This window comes from Bombus pyrosoma, linkage group LG16, assembly GCF_014825855.1.
Source record: "Bombus pyrosoma isolate SC7728 linkage group LG16, ASM1482585v1, whole genome shotgun sequence".
Classification (NCBI taxonomy): Eukaryota; Metazoa; Arthropoda; class Insecta; order Hymenoptera; family Apidae; genus Bombus; species Bombus pyrosoma.
This window is the reverse complement of record NC_057785.1, coordinates 4,173,112-4,192,786: the sequence shown is the minus strand read 5'-3', so window position 1 is coordinate 4,192,786 and position 19,675 is coordinate 4,173,112. Positions and strand designations below refer to the sequence as shown.

Here is a 19,675-nt window from a genome sequence, read left to right as displayed (position 1 = left end):
GTTTCTCCACGATTCTGCTCCTCGTTTGACCGTGGTTTGCTTTGGCAATTTAAACTCACGCTGATCCTTTCTCCTTCGTTCTCGCGTTACACGACACTTCGTATTATCTTTCCTCGTTTTTCTCTTCTTTCTTCTTCTCTTCGCGCAACTCTTTCCCCCGTAATTGCTGCGGCCCTGAACGTTTCACAGAACTCTAGTGTTTCATCCTTTGTATTTCGTGGAATACTTTGTGCCTTGGCGTTGCATATTCTGTGTGCTGAAGTTTCTTTCTCTTCAATTTTCCTACCAATTTCTACTCGCCAAATTTTCCACACGCGGATACACTGTCCTTTCTGTAATGTCGAAAGGCAAAAATGGAATTTTTTCTCAAGAAACGTCGAGAAGTGACGAGCGAAAGAACCTAAGAATATTTGATCCTCTGACGCGATTCTGTAGTCTCTTTACACGCGAGCAGCGCGTATCCGGCTTATCTACAGGCGTTGAAATATTTCCGAGAAACACGGATCATATAACAAAATATTTCACATAGAAATATCTACATATACATTATATATTGTCGTGTGTGTGTGTGACTTTGCGGCGAGCTCGAAATCTCCTGTGAAAGCGATAGTTCGATTTAAACAACACGTTTCGAACGTTTACGTCTGTTGCGTATGTGGCGAGAATTTTATCGAAATCGGTTGATCGCGATAGCAAGCGACAAACGTGGAAAGATTTTGAAACAAAATTCATGAAAAATATAATTTGTGCCGCTTTTTAACCGTTCGTAGCAACGCTAGCCGATTGCGATCAAATTTTCATCGTATGTATGAACCTAAATAGTGTACATAAATCGACCTACACAAATAATATAAATCTGCAAAATACGTCGTTTAAATTTTCATTGGAAGGTAGAAGGGCCTTCCTCCATCTTTCCTGCAGTTTTTTCTAAAGAAAAAAATTTTTTATATGACATCCAGCAAACTACTCCTCCCAACTTCTTAAAAAAAAGAGGGGGCACTGTCGTTCGGTTCGATTAAAAAAATTCTTGGATTCTAAAAAAAGTTTCAAGGGATCCTGTAACAGTTTGGCAATTGAGTGTCCGCTGTAACATGATACGAAACCTAAGTGTCGACGCGTCGTGATACACCGTAACACGTTTCAACGTAAATCGAGCGTAGAAAATATTTCAACGTAAACCAAATAATCGCCTGATATTTTGGCAGAAACTAAAATACGCAAAACGAGTGTCATTTGTCCGATGGGGACAGAAGATACACGAACCGGGATTTCTTTGGATAACAGACGACACGCTTGCGGATTTCTCCCTATGGTAATAACTGTTATGTTAATGGGGCAAGAGAAACAGTGTAGTTTCCTTGGCAGATGGGCTTCCTTCAGGGCTGAACCTACCGAGTGTCTGTAAAGCGTTTTGGCTCTGGCCATTTTCTCTTTCCTTGTGCTCTGTTCTTGCAAACGGACGAATATATGAATAAGAAATGGCGATGCAAATAAAAGGATGGCGAGTAGGAAACGTTTAAAATTCTAGGGAATTTGTTTTTACTTTCTGAGTTTCTTTCGATGGCGTGGGGAGGTGCCTGGGGAGAAAATTCTTCCTTCTTGCAGTGAATAAGAAATAAGAAAAAAGAAAAAAAGGAAACAAGTGAAACGAAGAATGTAAAAGTAGAAGGCTTCGAAGCAGAAAGAAGAAACGGGACAAAGAAAGAGGGAAGAAGAATGTTTGTATTGAATTTAACCTGAATAAAATCCCTCGACCTTTTAGCAAGTTCCTTCGATCTCTCTACGAGAACCGCCATAGGCAAATAAAGAAATAAATGCAATGTTATGGGAATAATGGCGCGTGAAATGTAAGCAGCAAGTGGATTTAACCTTTCGCAGGACCGTAGCTAATAATCATTTCGGTGGTGCTCAAATTGAACCAAATTTAAGAAAATTTCGCCTGTTTAAATCGACGTTTGCTAATTATACAATGGGGAATTCTCTTTCGCAACATTTTTCCTTCTTTTCTTATTTATTTACGTTTAGAGGTCCCTTGGCTCGTTTGTCGGACCGTGGTATTCACTTGGAACAGGCAAGGACAACCTTTCCTGCTTCTCAGACCACATTATTATTTCTTGTCCGAGTGAAGCGCCAAACTATTAGGTTGGCAACTAAGTGATTGCGGACTTTGTCAATACCACTTAATGACAAAATCCGCAATCACTTAGTTGCCAACCCAATAGATGGATTTAAATAGTTTGAAGCGATAGAACAGACATGGAACAAGAGCCACCAGATGGCAGGCGTTGCCACATATAGACAAACGAGAATGAGAAGAAATCGCAAATGAAATAGTCGAGACTATAGCCAATCGTTACAGTCGCTTCTGTTGGGTTGGCAACTAAGTGACTGCGCATTTTCTCATTACCACCTAATGACAAAACCCGCAATCATTTAGTTGCCAACCCAATAAACCACTTTTTTAATTTTTAAACCACTACGTTTAAAAAGCAAGGACACGTAACGATAGGATAAATGGGAGGATTTTCAACCAGCCAAATGATAAACTCATAAAGCGGGTAATAAATAAATAAATAAATAAATAAACAAGTAGAAAAAGACAAGACAAGATAAGAGGTGGAAAATATCGAAAGAAATCAAATCAGGTGGACGAAATGAAGAAACTCTTCTCGTGTAGCTCGTTGCACGAACGAAGCAAGAGACAAATGATTTGTCCAAGTATCGACCTGGCTTCTACGGAACAAAAGAGCGAACGAAAGCCAGCGGATGACGATGAAATCGTTGTGTCCCCAGCGAGAAACTTGCAAATTCAATTACGGCCTCGGTCGCTTGGCCTAATGGCCTGGACTTGGAGGAGCCACTGACAGGATCAGGGGAAAACAAGCAACCGGAAGTTGAAGAATCCTGCGCAGGCAGAAACCACGGTCTCTTCCGAGAGACGAGAAACTTTCACATGCGAAACGACCGCAACTGAATATTTCATCACAGTTTGAAGTGTATCTTCTCGCTTTACGACGTCAAGGCAAACGATATTTCAGAATTCCATGGAATCGTTCGACATGGCAGCCAGTCGCCAGAAACTCCTCTGCCCCTATCTGCCTCCTATCTTTCGATTTGTCCCACGCAGAAGAGTTTCCACGCTGAATTTCACGCCTCCAACTTTGGTAGATACAGAGATATGGCTATTTTTTGATAAAAAAAAAAATACGTTGTCCTTTCTCGCTCCCTTAAGGGATGAATTTCAAAAAACGCCGAGACACGTGTTTCTTTATTTTGAACGAAGAGTTTCTACGCCAAATTTCACGCCCCCAATTGCAGTAGATATGGAAATATAGAATATTCTTTGAGAAAAACACATACTGCTCCCTTTTTTTAACTCTCTTGAGGGTTATTTTTAACGAGGAGTTCATGCACCGAATTTCACGTGGCCAACTCTAGCAACTCGTGGGGTATAATTGACCTTTAAAGAAGATGTTACCCCTACTTTACCCTTTTAGAGTCCGCAGTTGGAAAACTGGCCCTTTTATTGGGTTGGCAACTAAGTAATTGCGGATTTTGCCATTAGGTGGTAATGACAAAATCCGCAGCCACTTAGTTGCCAACCCAGCTGCTCGAGGAAATTCGAGTTGTTTGGTCCAATGTTAATAAAGTTATCAACAAAATTATTAAGAAAGTTTAAGGTATTCTAATTTAGATAGTATGCGGATACCTTTGTTCGTGGCCGTATATTTTAAATTTTAGGTCTGTTGCAACTTGCACAGATATTTACCAAACTAATAAAATACAGACTTCCTGTTTTCTCTTCTCTGCCTCTTCACAACTTTATTTTACCAATTTTATTTTAAACTTCACAAACTTACCAATTAGCTTTTTCAACTATTCTCTTTTGCAAGTAGCTGTGTCCGCTATATACAACAAGCTGTTTTTCTGTGCACCTGTTTACCATGTTGATGGTTGCAAAAGCTTCACAGGAAAAAGGTATAAAGCGTGAGACGAAATAACGTTTGTTTAAGTTAGAATAAACTGAGTAAATTTCGATAGAAATGTTAATGTTTTAGCTTTCTGATTCTAATTCCACCTATCTCGTACCTATATATATATATATATGACAAAATTTGCAATCATTTAGTTGCCAAGCTAATAAATAGCAATCGGTCAGGTTCAACCGATATCGCGAACTTTGAATGACTTAACGCTCAAGGTGGAGATAAATTGAATATACCGGGTGTTAGTATAGTTTGGTAGTTTATTTGCACTGTTGGCATACACGAAGAGTTTGACGTTCTGATCACGACGGTTGTCCAATCTTGTTGAGACTGAACACGGTGTAGTACGACTCTCTGATCAAGACTGTCGTAGGATATTGTTGCTACTCCCACCAGAAGCTTCGTCTCCTCCTTGCAACCTGACTTTCCATCTTTTCCCTAGTTTAATTGTACTCTCGTGCATATCCTCTGGCATTGCCAGCTATTTACCTTTGTCCTGGCCCATCCGCACTTAAGGTATCTTTTAGCCTCTTAATGATGCCCATATCACAAGCTTTACAGCTTGACCTAACCTCAACCTAACCTCAAAAAAGGGAGGCCACTGACGGCCACTCCAAATTCAGGACAATAAATAAATAAATTGGTTGGCAAGATAAGAAAAGAGCTGTGTTGCGTGGATACGTTCTATTGAACATGGGTTGCATCGATCATGGGATTTCGGTATAATAATGCGGCGGTCGTTGCGTCTGGTCAGCTTCGTAGCTCGTTAGCTCGGTCGTGCATTATTGGCAACGGAAGACGGATTTGCTGGGAAATTCGATGAAAACAGGAGTCGCCGCGTCAACAACCATCGAAACGTGACCTGTGCCGGTAATTAGAAGCTTTGCATCCTCTCTTCCATCCTACTCTCCAGTTCAGAATGTTGCTCAGATTGCCCCGGTTGAACATCAGCGTGGCGTATTTAATCGTGAAACTTCAGTTATTGAATTAGGTTGGATTAGCTCGTGAAAGTGTGAGGGACGTATTATAACGCGCGGGCCCAACTTCAGAAATACGCAGCAGGCAGGCAAACGACGAAGGAAGTTCGTACAAACGCGCGTCCCCTTACCTGTACTTGTTTCAAGGTCGTAAACATTTTTGTGTTCCGATAATCCGTAGCTGCTTAGCTGCTCAAAATGCCTGTATTTTTAGCGTTATCGACATAATTTTATATTACTAATACGAATAATAAATTACTGACATGATACATAAAACTGTATCGTTGGACGTCGAAGCTGCAATTTTCAAAAGATCGCGAGATTCTTCGACGCGGCGACTGCGAGGCTCGCGCAGAGACCGAGGCCATTGTCGTGTCCGTCTCATGTTCCATGGTTGATTCTTCGATTTCTTCATTTTTATAGAATTCATTCCAAGTTCTTATGTTTCTTACGTTTGGTGTAATTTTGTTCTTACGCCTGTACTTTGTTCTTGTGACACACACCAGAGTATTGCGATAGTCCTAGATGCTTTTTAAGAACATGTTACACGTCAAAGGAATATTACGTCAGACGGAATATTTGGAAATTTCATTTGATACTGCTGCGAGACTCGACCAGTGCCTTTCGTCTTTCACTTGCGTAACATGAGTTTCGTAAAGTAAAATTGAGGGTTTTTCCATATTAGTAGATGATTCTTTATGGAGAATCTGGAACTGCGTCGATTAATATGTTATAGAAATATGATTCCCTTTAAAAAGACAAAGCTGACCTACACGTGACTTTTACGCGCCCACCTACGGAAGAGTTAATAATATCGGAACATGCTCCCCCCGAAGCCATTCAACTTTTATCTGAAACATTTCCCGATATAATCGATAGCGTCGAAAATATTTCCACTTGAACTCTTAGGTGACTCACCCTATATGCGTATACGTACGTATGTATCGCTGTCATCGTTATTTCCATGACCAGGTCAAGTATCAATTCGAATGACAAAAGACGCGAGAAATATTTTGACTTTTCGCAAGTCGGTACTTCAGAACATAGGACACAAAGTGTCATTTAATGTCACGCTTATCCTGTGTCTTTAATCAGTGCTAGAAATCGGCGTTTTGCTCGGTTACCGACCGAGTAGACTATTAGTTAGATCTAACCTAACCTCAACCTAACCTCAATCCGTTAGAGACGATAGTAGAAAGATTACTAGACGTATACGCGCTTGTGCTGTTAGCAGAAGGCAGTATTTTACTTGCTTTTCCAAAGCTTTGCAATTTCGACCCACCAAAATGAATCTGAACGACGCAAATGAGGGACTTTTGGCTCGTTGGTCGCGACATTTTTCTAGTTGCTCGTTGGACGATGACGACAACGATAAGAGTGACATTCAAAGATCCATCTACCTAAATTACTCGCCTAATTGGACAATTGTATATAATTAAATAAGAAAGTAATCAGGAATCTTGCAACACGTCGAGGTATTAATTATTTTCGTGAGTCATATTTTCCAGGGCAGTGGAGACAGTTGGTCAGTGAAGCCAGGGTGAACGCACCCTCGAAATTCCCTAGTATGGAAGTTGGTCGGGGCCCATACGACCCGAGTCTATTATTAACGTGAAACTTTCATAGTGTGTCGTGATGCCGGGGCGTGTTTTCGCGCATATCTCGATCTAACGCGCATCGATTGCGGCGTTTCGGTTAATAATCGCGTCGTTACCGCGACTAGCACTTGTTCCTCGGTTCCTCGAACCGGCTGCCTCCTTCAAATTCCCATGTTGCCGGTGTCACGCGACTTTTCCCGAAAATTGCACCGTAATTTGCGACACACTTCGACAACTTGCAAGTGGGTGTTCTTGCCAACGCTCTTGCCAACTGTTGCCGAATAAAACGACAGTTCGCCACACGAACACCGCGAAACACGGCTTTTCAGCTGAGCGTTTAATTCGTCGCTAACGTTCATCGATAAAACTGAGACTCGCTATTTTACTGTTTTTTCAGACTTTACGTCGTCGAATCTCCAGCCAGGCAACAAATGAATATTCGCGAGATCGTGCGAATTTACTTTTAGAATTTCACCGAACAGAAATTAATTGCCCTAAATACTTAAGTCAATTTTCGAAGTATTCCGAAGAAGTTTTCCGTGAAATGTTTGAAAATAGATGCAAGTGTTTTTGTGCAACCGGTCGAAGGAAAAAAGGTAGACGAAAGAATCCATCGAAGAAACTGTTTCCTCGCGCGTTGATAGAACTGGAGGATGCATTCTGTGCTTTCAGTGTAATAAAAGCTAAATAAATTGGTTAGAAGAGGGCGGGGATTGAGTAAGCAAGGGGACTTGATGGATGAAGATACCAAGCTCGAAAGAAATCCAATAACAACGAACTGTTTCCATGAGATTTCCTAGTAGAGTCCGTGTCAGCTTTATGCTTTCGCGTCATCGATCTGTTTTTCTTATCTCTTATCAGTGGCCGCATATGTTGCCAGCGTGATCGTGTGTAATAGAGCGGCAAATCGACCAGAACATTCTCCAATAATTTTACTATTCTGCTATTGCTAGTCGTTCGATAATTTTCATGGACAAATAATTTTCACCTAACAGGTGGAATATTTCGGCGTACGGAGTAACGCGCGAAGCGACAAATTTATCAGCTATCGAATTTTCGAAATAATGCTGATATTTTGGAAAATTTAGAGACGTCCAAGTCCAAAAATATTGGGACAAAATTGATCATTTAGACATTTAGAAACGTAATTTGTAATGAAGAGTAATTATTAATTCAATGAAACGTAATTATTAATTAAGTGGAGTGTTGTTTCGAAAAATTGTCAGAAAATATTGACACGCCCTGAAAGATCTATGTTCGTTGAATGATATAGGTGGCATTTTGTTCCACGAATTTTCTCCATTTTTCACGCAATTCGAATGTTCCATACTTCTGGCAACCACTCAGGTTTTTTGGCGAGAAACTTCGCGATATGACCCTTCAAGGCGACCAAATTCCTTAAAAATCGGAATGAACTTTCCGGGTGACGCAATATTCCCTTCTTTGAAATTATATCCGAGTTGTTTGGCCAAGAAGACGCGTCTCAAGTTTCTTGAATAAATTAATTAACTGGTAGGTTGTCTTAATCTGGAAGCTCTTATTGTCTGGCGAGATAAACAGCGTAGTTAATTTGCAGCGTCAGGAAAATAATAAGCTGGATCGTGAAACCGGGAAACAAGAGCAAAGAGGATCAAAAGAAGATCCTCGTAGATCGAAAAGGCTATCTATCTTCCAGAAACTCCTGTTCACCACGACAGGAGCTCATCTCGTGTTATCCGTAATGAAAACAGGAAGCCTGAAAAATTGTTTAAAACGAAGCGGTTCGCTCTTGATCTCCTATTCAATTTCAGTTTCATTTTCACGAATAGAGTAGGAATTTGATAAATTCCATAGACCCAATGCGCGAAGTAAGCTTCACAAAGGATCTGACGTGCATCGAAGCTGAAGCACACGCGTAAGTTAAAGTTGAGAAGGGTCCATGGAAAAATACCTAGTCAGGAGAAAAATGGAGGTTCAAAAATTCCCGAAGAAGAGGGAAGCTGGTAAATTTAATAGATGCAATACCTAAACTGAATTTCACAAAAGATCTGACGTGCATCCAAGCTGAAACACATACGCAAGTTGGAGTTAAAAAGGGTCTATGAAAAGTACCGAGTCACGAGAAAATCCCAAACTTCCCCGCAAGCTGAAGGCAAGTTTCTAAGGAAGAGAAAGATAGACAAACCTAACCTCTAAATCAGGTTTGGGTTACCTTCGAAAGTGACTGCTTTACACAAAAAGAGAAGAAGAGTTTTGCGATGTCTAGGTTCAAAGAATAGGAGTTTGGTAAATTTAGCACACATATTCCCTAAATTAAGTTGTGCAAGAGACTCGGTGTGCATCGAAGCTAAAACAGACACGTTAGTTAGACTTAACAAAGTAACGAGTCGTAAGAAAAGTCCCAAACTTGTCCACAAGCTGAAGGCAAGTTTCTAAGGAAGAGAAAGATAGACAAACCTAACCTCTAAATCAGATTTGGGTTACCTTCGAAAGTGACTGCTTTACACAAAAAGAGAAGAAGAGTTTTGCGATGTCTAGGTTCAAAGAGGAGGGATTAAATAAATTTGATTCGCATATTCCTCAAACTAAGTTCTGCAAGAAATTCAGTGTAAACCGGAACGGGGGCATGTGCAAATGCACTACTGTCCAGAACCTGAAGTTCAGCTTTATTAGGGCGAGGCAGCGTCTTCTGTGAGTCGTGTTCAGCGTCCTTTGAGCGAGCGACTGTTCAATTCCAACGACTTCCAGTGGTTGCTGGCACTCGTCAAAGCAGTACCAGGCGTGTTAACATGAAACACGACGAAGTTACTGACAAAAGGAATTTATCCTTAGAGGATAAAGTGAGAATTTGTAAATGTGTTCCTAGATACGGTCCAACGGCATGTGCCGTGTATTTAAAAAAAAGTCCGATAATACCACAACGATGATCCGCTTTTAGCATCCCCCAGACGTTTTACATTGGAACAACGCAGATTTACAGTCGACGTTACGTTTTCCTATAAAACTGTACACAGCTGTGTACGTCAACTATCTACAAGTGCTGCGGCTTTTTCAGCTTAATGCTCCATCTATGGCTGTCAGGAAGTTTCCATTAGTCCACGCATCTCTACGCATCGCACAGTGCAAAAATATTTATCTGTCAAATATTAATAAAAACAAATTTTCTATTCTGCATCTAATTGCAAAGGAAATTAATATTTATATAATAAATAATATATTTAATCAGTTGATAACATTTTAAAGTAGAATTTTGGTTATGAGCAACATACTGGCAATGACCTGCAATTAGGTGCAGCTGAGATTTCTTATTTAACATTTTACCGATCGACAGCCTATTAATCGGCTTTTTGTCGCCGACATTTACCGATCGATAGCCTATTAATCGGCTTTTTGTGGCCGACAATCTTTCTCATTATTTGAGCAGTAATTTCTTATTTAGTACTAAGATACCGTGCTCAGTTGCGTCGGTTGTGTTTCTTTGTAAGCTCCCACAGTTTTATGCAAATTTGAATAACTTACCGTTCGCGACGGACGAAAAGAATGGTGTTGGAGAGACTAAACCGAAACAGAGCCGGCGCCACAGAGAATCTGCGCCTGAGATGCCGGTCGGACGTGTGTATGCTGTTGAATGGCTAACGGTCGGTAAAGTGTTAAGTTCAGATTTGAATTCTTTTATCGGTTCTACATGGAAAGTAGAAGGAACGTAACAGATATGAAATTTCGCATATTGTGATGGAATTTACGGGGTTAAAAATGGCCAGATCAATGTTTTCTTAGGTTTTACCAATAAAGTTTGCCCTCCGAAAACTTCCCTCGTATCGATATTTTCGATATTTCCGGATTTCAGCAACGAGAGCGAAAGCTAATTGACCGAGAGCAGCGGCCAATTTTGAAAATTGCCTGCGGCCTGCCATTCGAATACACAAAAATTCTAACCGCACGGAAAACCATCCTTCACCTCTGATCAATTTTTCATCTATTTTATTAAACAGTGCAGTTTTTAGCCAAAGACCACCAACGTCTAAGTCTTTCTATCCCATTTACTTGGGTAGATGAAAGTACTGATAATGAAACGAGTACTTAATTAGACGTATGTCCCCAACTTTTAATATTTCCAATTTTATAATATAATATTCTGGAATTCTAACATATCTGACTGCTACAGTATTTGGAAATTTGATTGCTTTCAGTTTTAGAAATATTTCTTGATTTTTGTATTCAATTTTTCAATGTTTCTAGAATTTTTATAACTTTACATTATTCAATTTAGGGAATTTTGTAATATCCCCACCTTTTAATATATCTGGCTGCTACAGCTATTGCAAATTTGATTGTTTTCAGTTTTAGAAATATTTCTTGACTTTGGTATTTAATTTTTTCAATGTTTCTAGAATTTTTATAACTTTACGTTATGCAATTTAGGGAATTTTGTAATATTCCCACCTTTTAATATATCTGGCTGCCACAGTATTTGCGAATTTGATTGCTTACAGTTTAATAAATTTTTCTTGACTTTGATATTCAATTTTTTCAATGTTCCTAGAATTTTTATAACTTTATATTATCCAATTTGGAAAGTTTATTGCTTTCAGTAGTACAAATATTTCTTGATTTTGGTATTCAATTTTTCAATGTTTCTAGAATTTTTATAACTTTATGTTATTCAATTTAGGGAATTTTGTAATATCCCCACCTTTTAATATATCTGGCTGCTACAGCTATTGNCAAATTTGATTGCTTTCAGTTTTAGAAATATTTCTTGACTTTGATATTCAATTTTTTCAATGTTCCTAGAATTTTTATAACTTTATATTATCCAATTTGGAAAGTTTATTGCTTTCAGTAGTACAAATATTTCTTGATTTTGGTATTCAATTTTTCAATGTTTCTAGAATTTTTATAACTTTATATTATTCAATTTAGGGAATTTTATAATATCCCCACCTTTTAACATGTCTGGCTGCTGCAGATATTGCAAATTTGATTGCTTCCAGCTTTAAAATACTTCAGAAATATATTTCAATATTTCTAAAATCACATTGACCCTGATTTTTATTAATATTTCCAGATTTCAATATGCGATTTCGTTCGATGCTAACAAAATTGCAACGTCTTCGATTTTATCGATATTCAACATTTCAATATCTCCAGCTACTGCAATATTTCCACAAATTTTCTTCTTTCCAATTTCATCAATATTCCGGAAAATTCCAACGTTTCTACCCGCTTCGATACTTCCAACTTTCTCCAAATATTTCAAAAATTTCTCAACATCTCTGAATACTCAGTTCTAATTACCAGCACCGAAAGTAAAAAGAATTGCACAGATGTGCAAATACAAAACACCGAAAATTTTGTATATCCCTTTTGCCCATTTCTTCTATCGTTTTATTCAATCGCGATAAAACCTGTGAAAAGGGGACAAGTGGAGTGAAATTCACAGCGGAGGCAGAGCCTAAGGCAACGAAAGTGCAATAGCTCGAACGTTCAAAGATTTGCCACGACTTTTTCGTAAAACGAGAGTCTCGACAATTTGGCAAATTGCAGCGAACGTGTGAAAGGAAAGGGCGAGGGAAAGGCGATTTCCCACCACGCCAGCGATACAATAATTTTGTTTCCAGATGAAAACTATACGTGGCAACTCCGATCGTCGGAAGAAACCTTTCACCTAACGACAAATATTTCGTCGCGATCAAACGTCCTTTTGTATTTTCACCCACTTGCTTCTTTTTCTTTCTTTGTTTTATAGAAGCTCGTGGCAATAAACCTATCAGCATGATTTATCATAGTTCAGCGTAATTTATCATCCAAAAAAGAAGGCCAAAGAGCGGGAAAATTGTACCACTCTTCCGTCGGATAAAGTTGACAGTGTCGAAAGAAAAATTGAAATTTTTCCACTTGAAGTGGTCGTAAGTTCGAGATGAATGCGCGAAATGCAAAAGCAAGCCAATGTGATAAATAAATAAATTTATAGGAACGTTCTGACGTTTCTTTCATTCGCGTTCGAAATCGAAGTAAAATTGCAACATGTTTGGAATATCAGCTTGTTTGAGCGAAGCTAAAAGTTACGACAGAGGGGGAACGAATAAAGCTGATAAGCTTTTATATTTCAAACTGTGGATAATAATGAAAAGCAAAAAAAAAAAAAAAAAAAAAATGTGAAACTCTGGTCTAATTAATAAAAATAACACGAAGCAGGGATTTTGTTACGGTGCAGATAGCTTGGAATTGCGGTGTTGCAATTTTCCTTCGTTATATAAAATTACTAAGCGAGTAGATAATAACATTATTTTCTCTTGTGATTTAATCAGACAGAAAAATCACAGCGCTGGAACCATCTATTCTGTGTCTTAAAATTTACTTTCAGTAAACTTTCCGTCGTATTATATCGACGTGGCGTTAAAACCTAACGCTCCATGTTACAACGATTGAACACGAGTTTAAAAAATCAAGAGAAGCGTATCTCGAGTAGAACGAGTGGCAGGTATACTAATATTAGGTCTAGCAAAAGAGTGCTTGGATCTTTCGATAATGTGAAATTAAATCAAATTAAACGAAATTTCACTAAATTTCCTCCTCGAAATAATTCCCTCGCTGTCTTTCTTCCTCCTTTATTTAATAAGAGATTATTAACTAGCAAAGGGTCGATACTTGGCCAAAAATTTCTACCAACTTTATGCCTGTCGCGATCGTAACGTTCCCCCACACTGAATCCATTTACTACGTTCGCTTCAGGATTTGCCCATAAACCCGAGCCGTTTTTCCATGAAGAAAACACGTCTAAACGTTCGCTTCGCCGTCGAAAGCTTCTCAACTTTTTTACACTCCACATATATATACATATATGTATGTAATTTCTATAGAATTCAAACTACCCGCCGACCGATATTTTTACTTTTGCTCTGCTTTACCGGCAGTCGTTTTGAGAAATAGATCAGATCACGAGAGAAGATCGGTAATTTAGGATTCTCGATTTTCCAACTATAATTTTTACTAGATTTCTTATTAACTCTTTTTTCATTTCATTTCATTATTCCCAAAATAAGCTCGATTTTACAGAATCGATCGTCGATATATATATATATATATATATGTAATAACGTAAATCCTTACGATAAATCAGACGATCGATTCTGTAAAATCGAGCTTATTTTGGGAATGATAAAATTAAATACAATAAGAATTAATAAGAAATCTGCTACAAATTATATACATATAAATTAAATAAATAAAATAAATTATATATATATAATGACGAAATGCGTAATCACTTCGTTGCCAACCAAAGTTGATAATTCGCAACGATCGTTCCGAGCGAACATCGCGTAGAACTGCGGATACTATGTTTGTGGAAATTCGTAGCTTTTCTCCTGCAATCAAAGAAATGGAATCTCACGAGAAACTTACTTCAATCGCTAAGTATTAAAGTTTTAGCTTTCGAGTGTTCCGTACGTTTGCAAATATCAGGCGGATCGTTACGATTTCGAATTTCCTACAAAACCTTCGAACTCTCCGCGTAAAAATCCGCAGTCTAACAAGTCCGAGTCTGTCGATCCGCTTCCGGTCTAATTCATTCGACAGTGAAGAATATTCCGAGAGAATCGGGAAATCTAACGCGATGAGTTATTATATTTCGTCGTATTTGACGAATGGCGAGAATGGACATTTTCCAGCAACTGTCCGATGGAATTCAGAAGTCTAGTTAACGTATGGAATTTATATGCTGAATATTATACCGAAGAGGAAATATTATACGAAGAAGGTCGGAGGGAAATCCTCGCGCACCTGGGTCGGCGTTCTTCTACGAAAGCTTTTAATCTTCGTTGTAATGGGTTGAAAGTTCTTTGTAAAAACTACCTAAGTAGCCTAAGGGAGAAATGGAAGAAATTAAACTTTGTCGTGCTTCCACTTGCTGCGATATTTTTTCCATTAAACGTGCAAGTCGAATGCGTAGAAAACTCGCCGCTTGCTGCTTTTCATAATATCACGATGGATATTGTCGTATCATGTCAACATTCGTTCGACGATCCTTTTGAGAGATAAAAATATGGAAGAATGGGGCGGTGAGCCAAAAACTCGTCAAGAGAATTGCATCGCGCGACCCAATCACCACGCGACGTCTCAATTTGCTGCGATTCTTTTTGCCCGATAGAGGCGTTAGCCAGGCGCATGTAAAATAGCAATTGCACGGGATTTACAAGGCTACAGAATGTCACTCACGTGTTCCATCATGGCAGGATATTGCGAAGGGTAGAGGACGAATGCTCCGATCAGATGCGCCAGCGAGAAAATGAAACCAGCGATGCACGCGTGCCGCAGCCTTATGGGCAGAAGTGCGTACGCCATGTAAATGAAGAAGCACACGGCCCACACTGCAGCCAAAGGACCTCCGCTACGATGTTCCTTTGATCCGAGCGCCAGATGTACGTTCAAAGCCACTTGCAGCGCCAGTAGAGTCACCAGGACTATTCCACTCACGCCGGCTAACCAGATTTCGTTCATCCCAGGCCTGGATATCGCTGCTACCAAGGCTGCAATTTAAGGAAACTCCACAAGTCGCTAGAACTCCACAGGGCAGTCAGTCTGCGCGCTGTATGCAACGTTTAACCGCTTGTGTTACGATTTAGTTAACCGTTTGAGTCGCAAGCAGCGCGTTCTTTAGATTTTCTGTGAAAAAGTGCCAGTACATTCGAACGCTATAGACAACTCACGGTATTTTGTATTTCATTGTTACCTTCTTAACGCTTTACCGACCGATAGCCGATTAATCGGTTTTTATTGCCGACGCTTACCGACCCATAGCCGATTAATCGGCGTTTTGCCGCCGATACTTACCGATCGGTAGCCTATTAATCGGCTTTTGGGCCCGAAAGACGTGCCACGGGTGTAGCTCGACTTGTTGTATTGGGTTGGCAACTATGTGATTGCGGGTTTTCTCATTGGATGCTAATGACAAAATCCGCAATCGCTAAGTTGCCACAGCGATTAAACTGGTCTGACAAATACGAAGCGATCGAGACGATTGCGAGGATTTTGTCAGGACGCGTAGCACGGTATTTTCCTCGTAACTGGTCGTCGCTATGTTCCTCGTGATCGATGGGGTCGTCTACCATGCTGAGATCTCTGCTGTTCCGTTTGATATACCGAGTACGACGACGCGACGAGTATACTCGTCAGAAACAACTCCCACCGGTTAAGAGCTTTCCCCGTGTGAGGTGCAAATACGTGTCGCAGATAAGTTTTCCGATGAAGTTAGCGGTGGCCGTTTCGCTGGCGTTGGAACTTTGTGAACGGGAACAGCCGCTTTCAGAGACGAAGGGTTGCGAAAGTAGATGGAAAAAAACTTCCTCGTGGAGAACCGCTTTGAAAATCTGATGCGCCGCTCGACCTTTGATGTCAGCGACGCTGCACACGTGCTTCGTGCGACTATTACGACGCACGTACGCGATGGCATTCTGATATTTTTGTACCTTTTTTCTCCCCCACCTTTTCTCGCAACCCTCTTTGGTTTTGTTGTCTCTTCGCTGAAACTATGCGCGCATTACACACGGGCGAAACGTTTGCCGAGGAAATTTTAATTAACATCCAGGCGGCGCAAGTGGGTGAACCGAAGTTAACACGAAAATGATCGAAAATGTGGAAAACGATTTCGTTGATCCTTAAAATTCAGGCTCGATCGTTCGTCTCGAAGAAAATTGCTGTCCTGCGGCGACGGTTGCTCAGATTTCACGCTTCTGTTCGCACCAGCGAAATCTATTTTCGTACGATCTATGTGAAATGTGGATCATATTTGGACAACGGCAATTTGGCAGCAAAATTTGGCCAAGTTGAATTTCGAGATTTTATTTGCGCGATACTCGCGAAGATTTCGCGCGTTGTATTTGGGTTTTGTTTCCGGAGAAGTCCTCGCGCGGCTGGAGAATCTCTCGTGGGAAAGATTTGTCCTGTAATTTGGTGGTAAACTCTTGGTGGATTTCTGTCTCTTAGTTTCCTGATACTTACCAGCATAAATTGCGACGCAGACGACCAGCGTCACTGCTAGCGACAGGTTTTCTGGCCTCTCTAAAGTGGCAAGGAATTGTTGGCTGTCTTCCACAACGAGTCTCAGCATCAGAAGCATACCTAGGGCAAACGCCAGCCCCGCTAGTAAGCCGAGGACGTGCGTCATGTTGCTTTGGTTCATCCTGAGAAAGTAGCGTTGATACAGCATTTCCACCTTAAAAGTAGGAAGAAACAGGAACAAGTAATCTTCTATCAATGTTTCTCAGACATTTACCTGACACATTCACTTCCTGAAAAGTTTAGGAACTAGAAGCAACCTTTCCTACCGAAAATTTGTCAAAGATTGTTTATAATCTTCTATAGTTAATATTACATATTATATTGCAGTATCGTGGACAAATGGTCCAAAAAATATCGGGTGAATCATAAACAATATTGCGGGAAAGCCTAAGTGCCGCTAAGCCAAAAGGGTCTGGCAGTTTTACCGGGTGGTCGTCATCTGAAGAATCGAGTGAGTGTGAGTGGTCGTGAGTGGAGAGTCGAGTTGTCAGGAGTCGAGTCGTGAGTTGAGAGTCGAGTCGAATAGTCGTGAGTTGAGAGTTGAGTCGAGTAGTCTTCAGTTGAGTAGTCGTGAGTTGAGAGTCGAGTTGACTAGTCTTGAGTTGGGTAGTTATGAGTTGAGAGTCGAGTTGACTAGTCTTAAGTTGAGTAGTCATGAGTTGAGAGTCGAGTCGAATAGTCATGAGTTGAGAGTCGAGTCGAGTAGTCTTCAGTTGAATAGTCGTGAGTTGAGAGTCGAGTTGACTAGTCTTGAGTTGAGTAGTCGAGAGTCGAGTTGGATAGTCGTGAGTTGAATAGTCTTGAGTAGTCGTGAGTTGAGTAGTCGAGTTGCAGCTGTCACTCGTTTTCAGTAATTTTCACATATTTTGAGCTGTCCTTATGCCGCGTACGGAAAATCGCTTCCCGAAAAACGTCTACCCCGCAAGCGTTGCAATACTTCACTGCGTTTGCGACAGACGTTGCTTCGAGTGAACCTCCTAAAGCAACGTCGACAGTCAAATGTGCAGCTAATTTAGCAGTTCGTTCGAAAAATATTTCTCGCGAAGATGTGTATCCCTCGATGGCCAGGGAAATGTTCCCAGTTGGACGATCGTTCGCGAGAGTTCGAAAGCTTGCGAAGCATCGGAGCGTGAGACGATCGATCTATTCGATCGTGATGGAATCGAGTTCTGGCTGGAGTTCGGTAAAAAAAAAAGGCCGGACAGGATTAAAGAATTACTTGGAACCGTTGGCTGAATTAGAGATGCGTGAAATCAAAGGAAGCACGGAAGTATCGAGAGAGGGTAGATACTGGGTGGCGAGCCATTGAAAGGCGAAATAAACCGGTGGAACGCCGCGCCATTGTCGTTTCTCCTTTTCCATTTTCTTTGTTTCATTCGCTTGCCACGCCGTTAATCCCGCGGTATTGCTTTTTATATTTTATTTCTTCTTTCATTTCCCCGGTTTTTAGCGTTTCCCCGAATCAGTTCCATAGGTTCGGACAAATTTACTTGGAAAGCGATTTCAAGCGAACGCCGTGGCCTTTGTTCTCGGAAGAAACACTGTTTAATCGCGAAATCGCATCGATTGTTTGAAAGGACACACTACAAAATTCACCAAGATATTTCAAAGTATTCTTCGAATTGTTTGAGAGAAAAGATAGACCTAGTAGCTTCTAACGCAAGTAAATGCCGCTAAAAATTTATCTCCAGCAAAATTTTCCTGCTTTTTGAATTATCCATCAGCGAGCTTCCGACGAGAATGAAAAATCGCGACGAAGGACAATCCGGTTCGTTCGTTCGTTCGTTCGTTCGTTCGAGACGACCAATCCGTTGAATTCGCAGCAATTTTTTAATCTTTTCCTGGTTCATCCTTTTCAACGTTTCATTGAGTTGGCAACTAAGTGATCGCGGATTTTATCATTAGGTGGTAATGACAAAATCTGCAATCACTAAGTTGCCAACCCAATATATAGAAAGACCTATAGGACGAAGATACAAATGGAATATCGTTGCTGCTAAAACTTTCACGCGATACAGTGGTTTTAAACGTTTGTGCCTGTCACGTAAGGGGATATTTTACGCGAGGAATTAAAAGAGGAAGAGGAGCTGTTGCTGCAGAGCTGGCCAGCTAACGTCAGACTTTGCTAAGTCGAAGAAGATACCTGAGGATAGCTGCGGGGCTGTTGGTGTTCGGTTAACGAAAAACACAGACTTCTTCGTTGATTAATCGTCTATCGAAGTGAAACTCTTCTTGTGCCCCAAGGCTGCGCTAATTTCTACCAGAATACGTGACCAAATTTAATTAATCTAAGATTTACTAAACGAACGATCATTCTAGACTGCGCAAGGAGTCGTAGGAACTTGCATAACTCAGGCAAACGTAGTACCACGTTAACGTAATTCTGCAAAGAGGAACGCAGTTACCTTGTCAAATTCTATCGTCCAAAGATCTCAAGAACATTGTCATATTTTATTAATTGCCCAGTATATTAAAATTCTGCTTGCTTTACTATGTTTCGTGTCCTAAGAATCTAACCTGGTTTGCAACATAGTTTGGTTGGCTTGGTTGGCAACTAAGTGATTGCGGATCTTGTCATTAGATGGTAATGACAAAATCCGCAATCACTTAGTTGCCAACCCAATACTCGATCGTCGTCAAGGAAGGAACAGATAGACGTTACGACCGCTATTTTACCTTCTTATCTCGTCAGAATCTTCGTCATCTTCGAGAACCACGGTCCTCGGAAGTTTCATTCTCGTTTCCGCCATTGTCATTTCACTGTCGAAGCGATCATTGCCTTTGTCTCTTTGGTATATATATTGTTAAGAATTGTGGATCTTAATCGGCGAAATAAATGTATAGGAACACTTAGAGTACACTTAGAATTGATATGAAAATAGTTTCAGATTTATTTAATATGTGATTGATAAGATATTCGTGGATACCAATCCAATAGCTTCGTATTAGTAATTTTCGACTGCGAAAACCTTGGATCTTATTCTGGCAATCCAAACAGCGTCTAATTCTGTTCCAAGACACACGACATGGGCCAAATGTAGATCAGCTTTCAAATCCTCCTATCTATCTCTAA

At 40.2% G+C, this 19,675-nt stretch overlaps 1 protein-coding gene across 2 annotated transcripts in view; it reads right to left on the bottom strand.

Annotated features, from left to right (window-relative positions):
* LOC122576494 (adenylate cyclase type 6) overlaps window positions 1-19,675 on the bottom strand; it is a 96,382-nt gene that overhangs the window by 39,768 nt on the left and 36,939 nt on the right. For both annotated transcript variants that reach the window (XM_043746881.1, XM_043746882.1), the window contains 2 exons: window positions 16,543-16,756; window positions 14,761-15,071 (listed from right to left, as the gene is read on the bottom strand). In XM_043746881.1, the coding sequence (XP_043602816.1) occupies window positions 14,761-15,071; window positions 16,543-16,756 (525 nt within the window). The remainder of the gene's footprint in view (window positions 1-14,760; window positions 15,072-16,542; window positions 16,757-19,675) is intronic.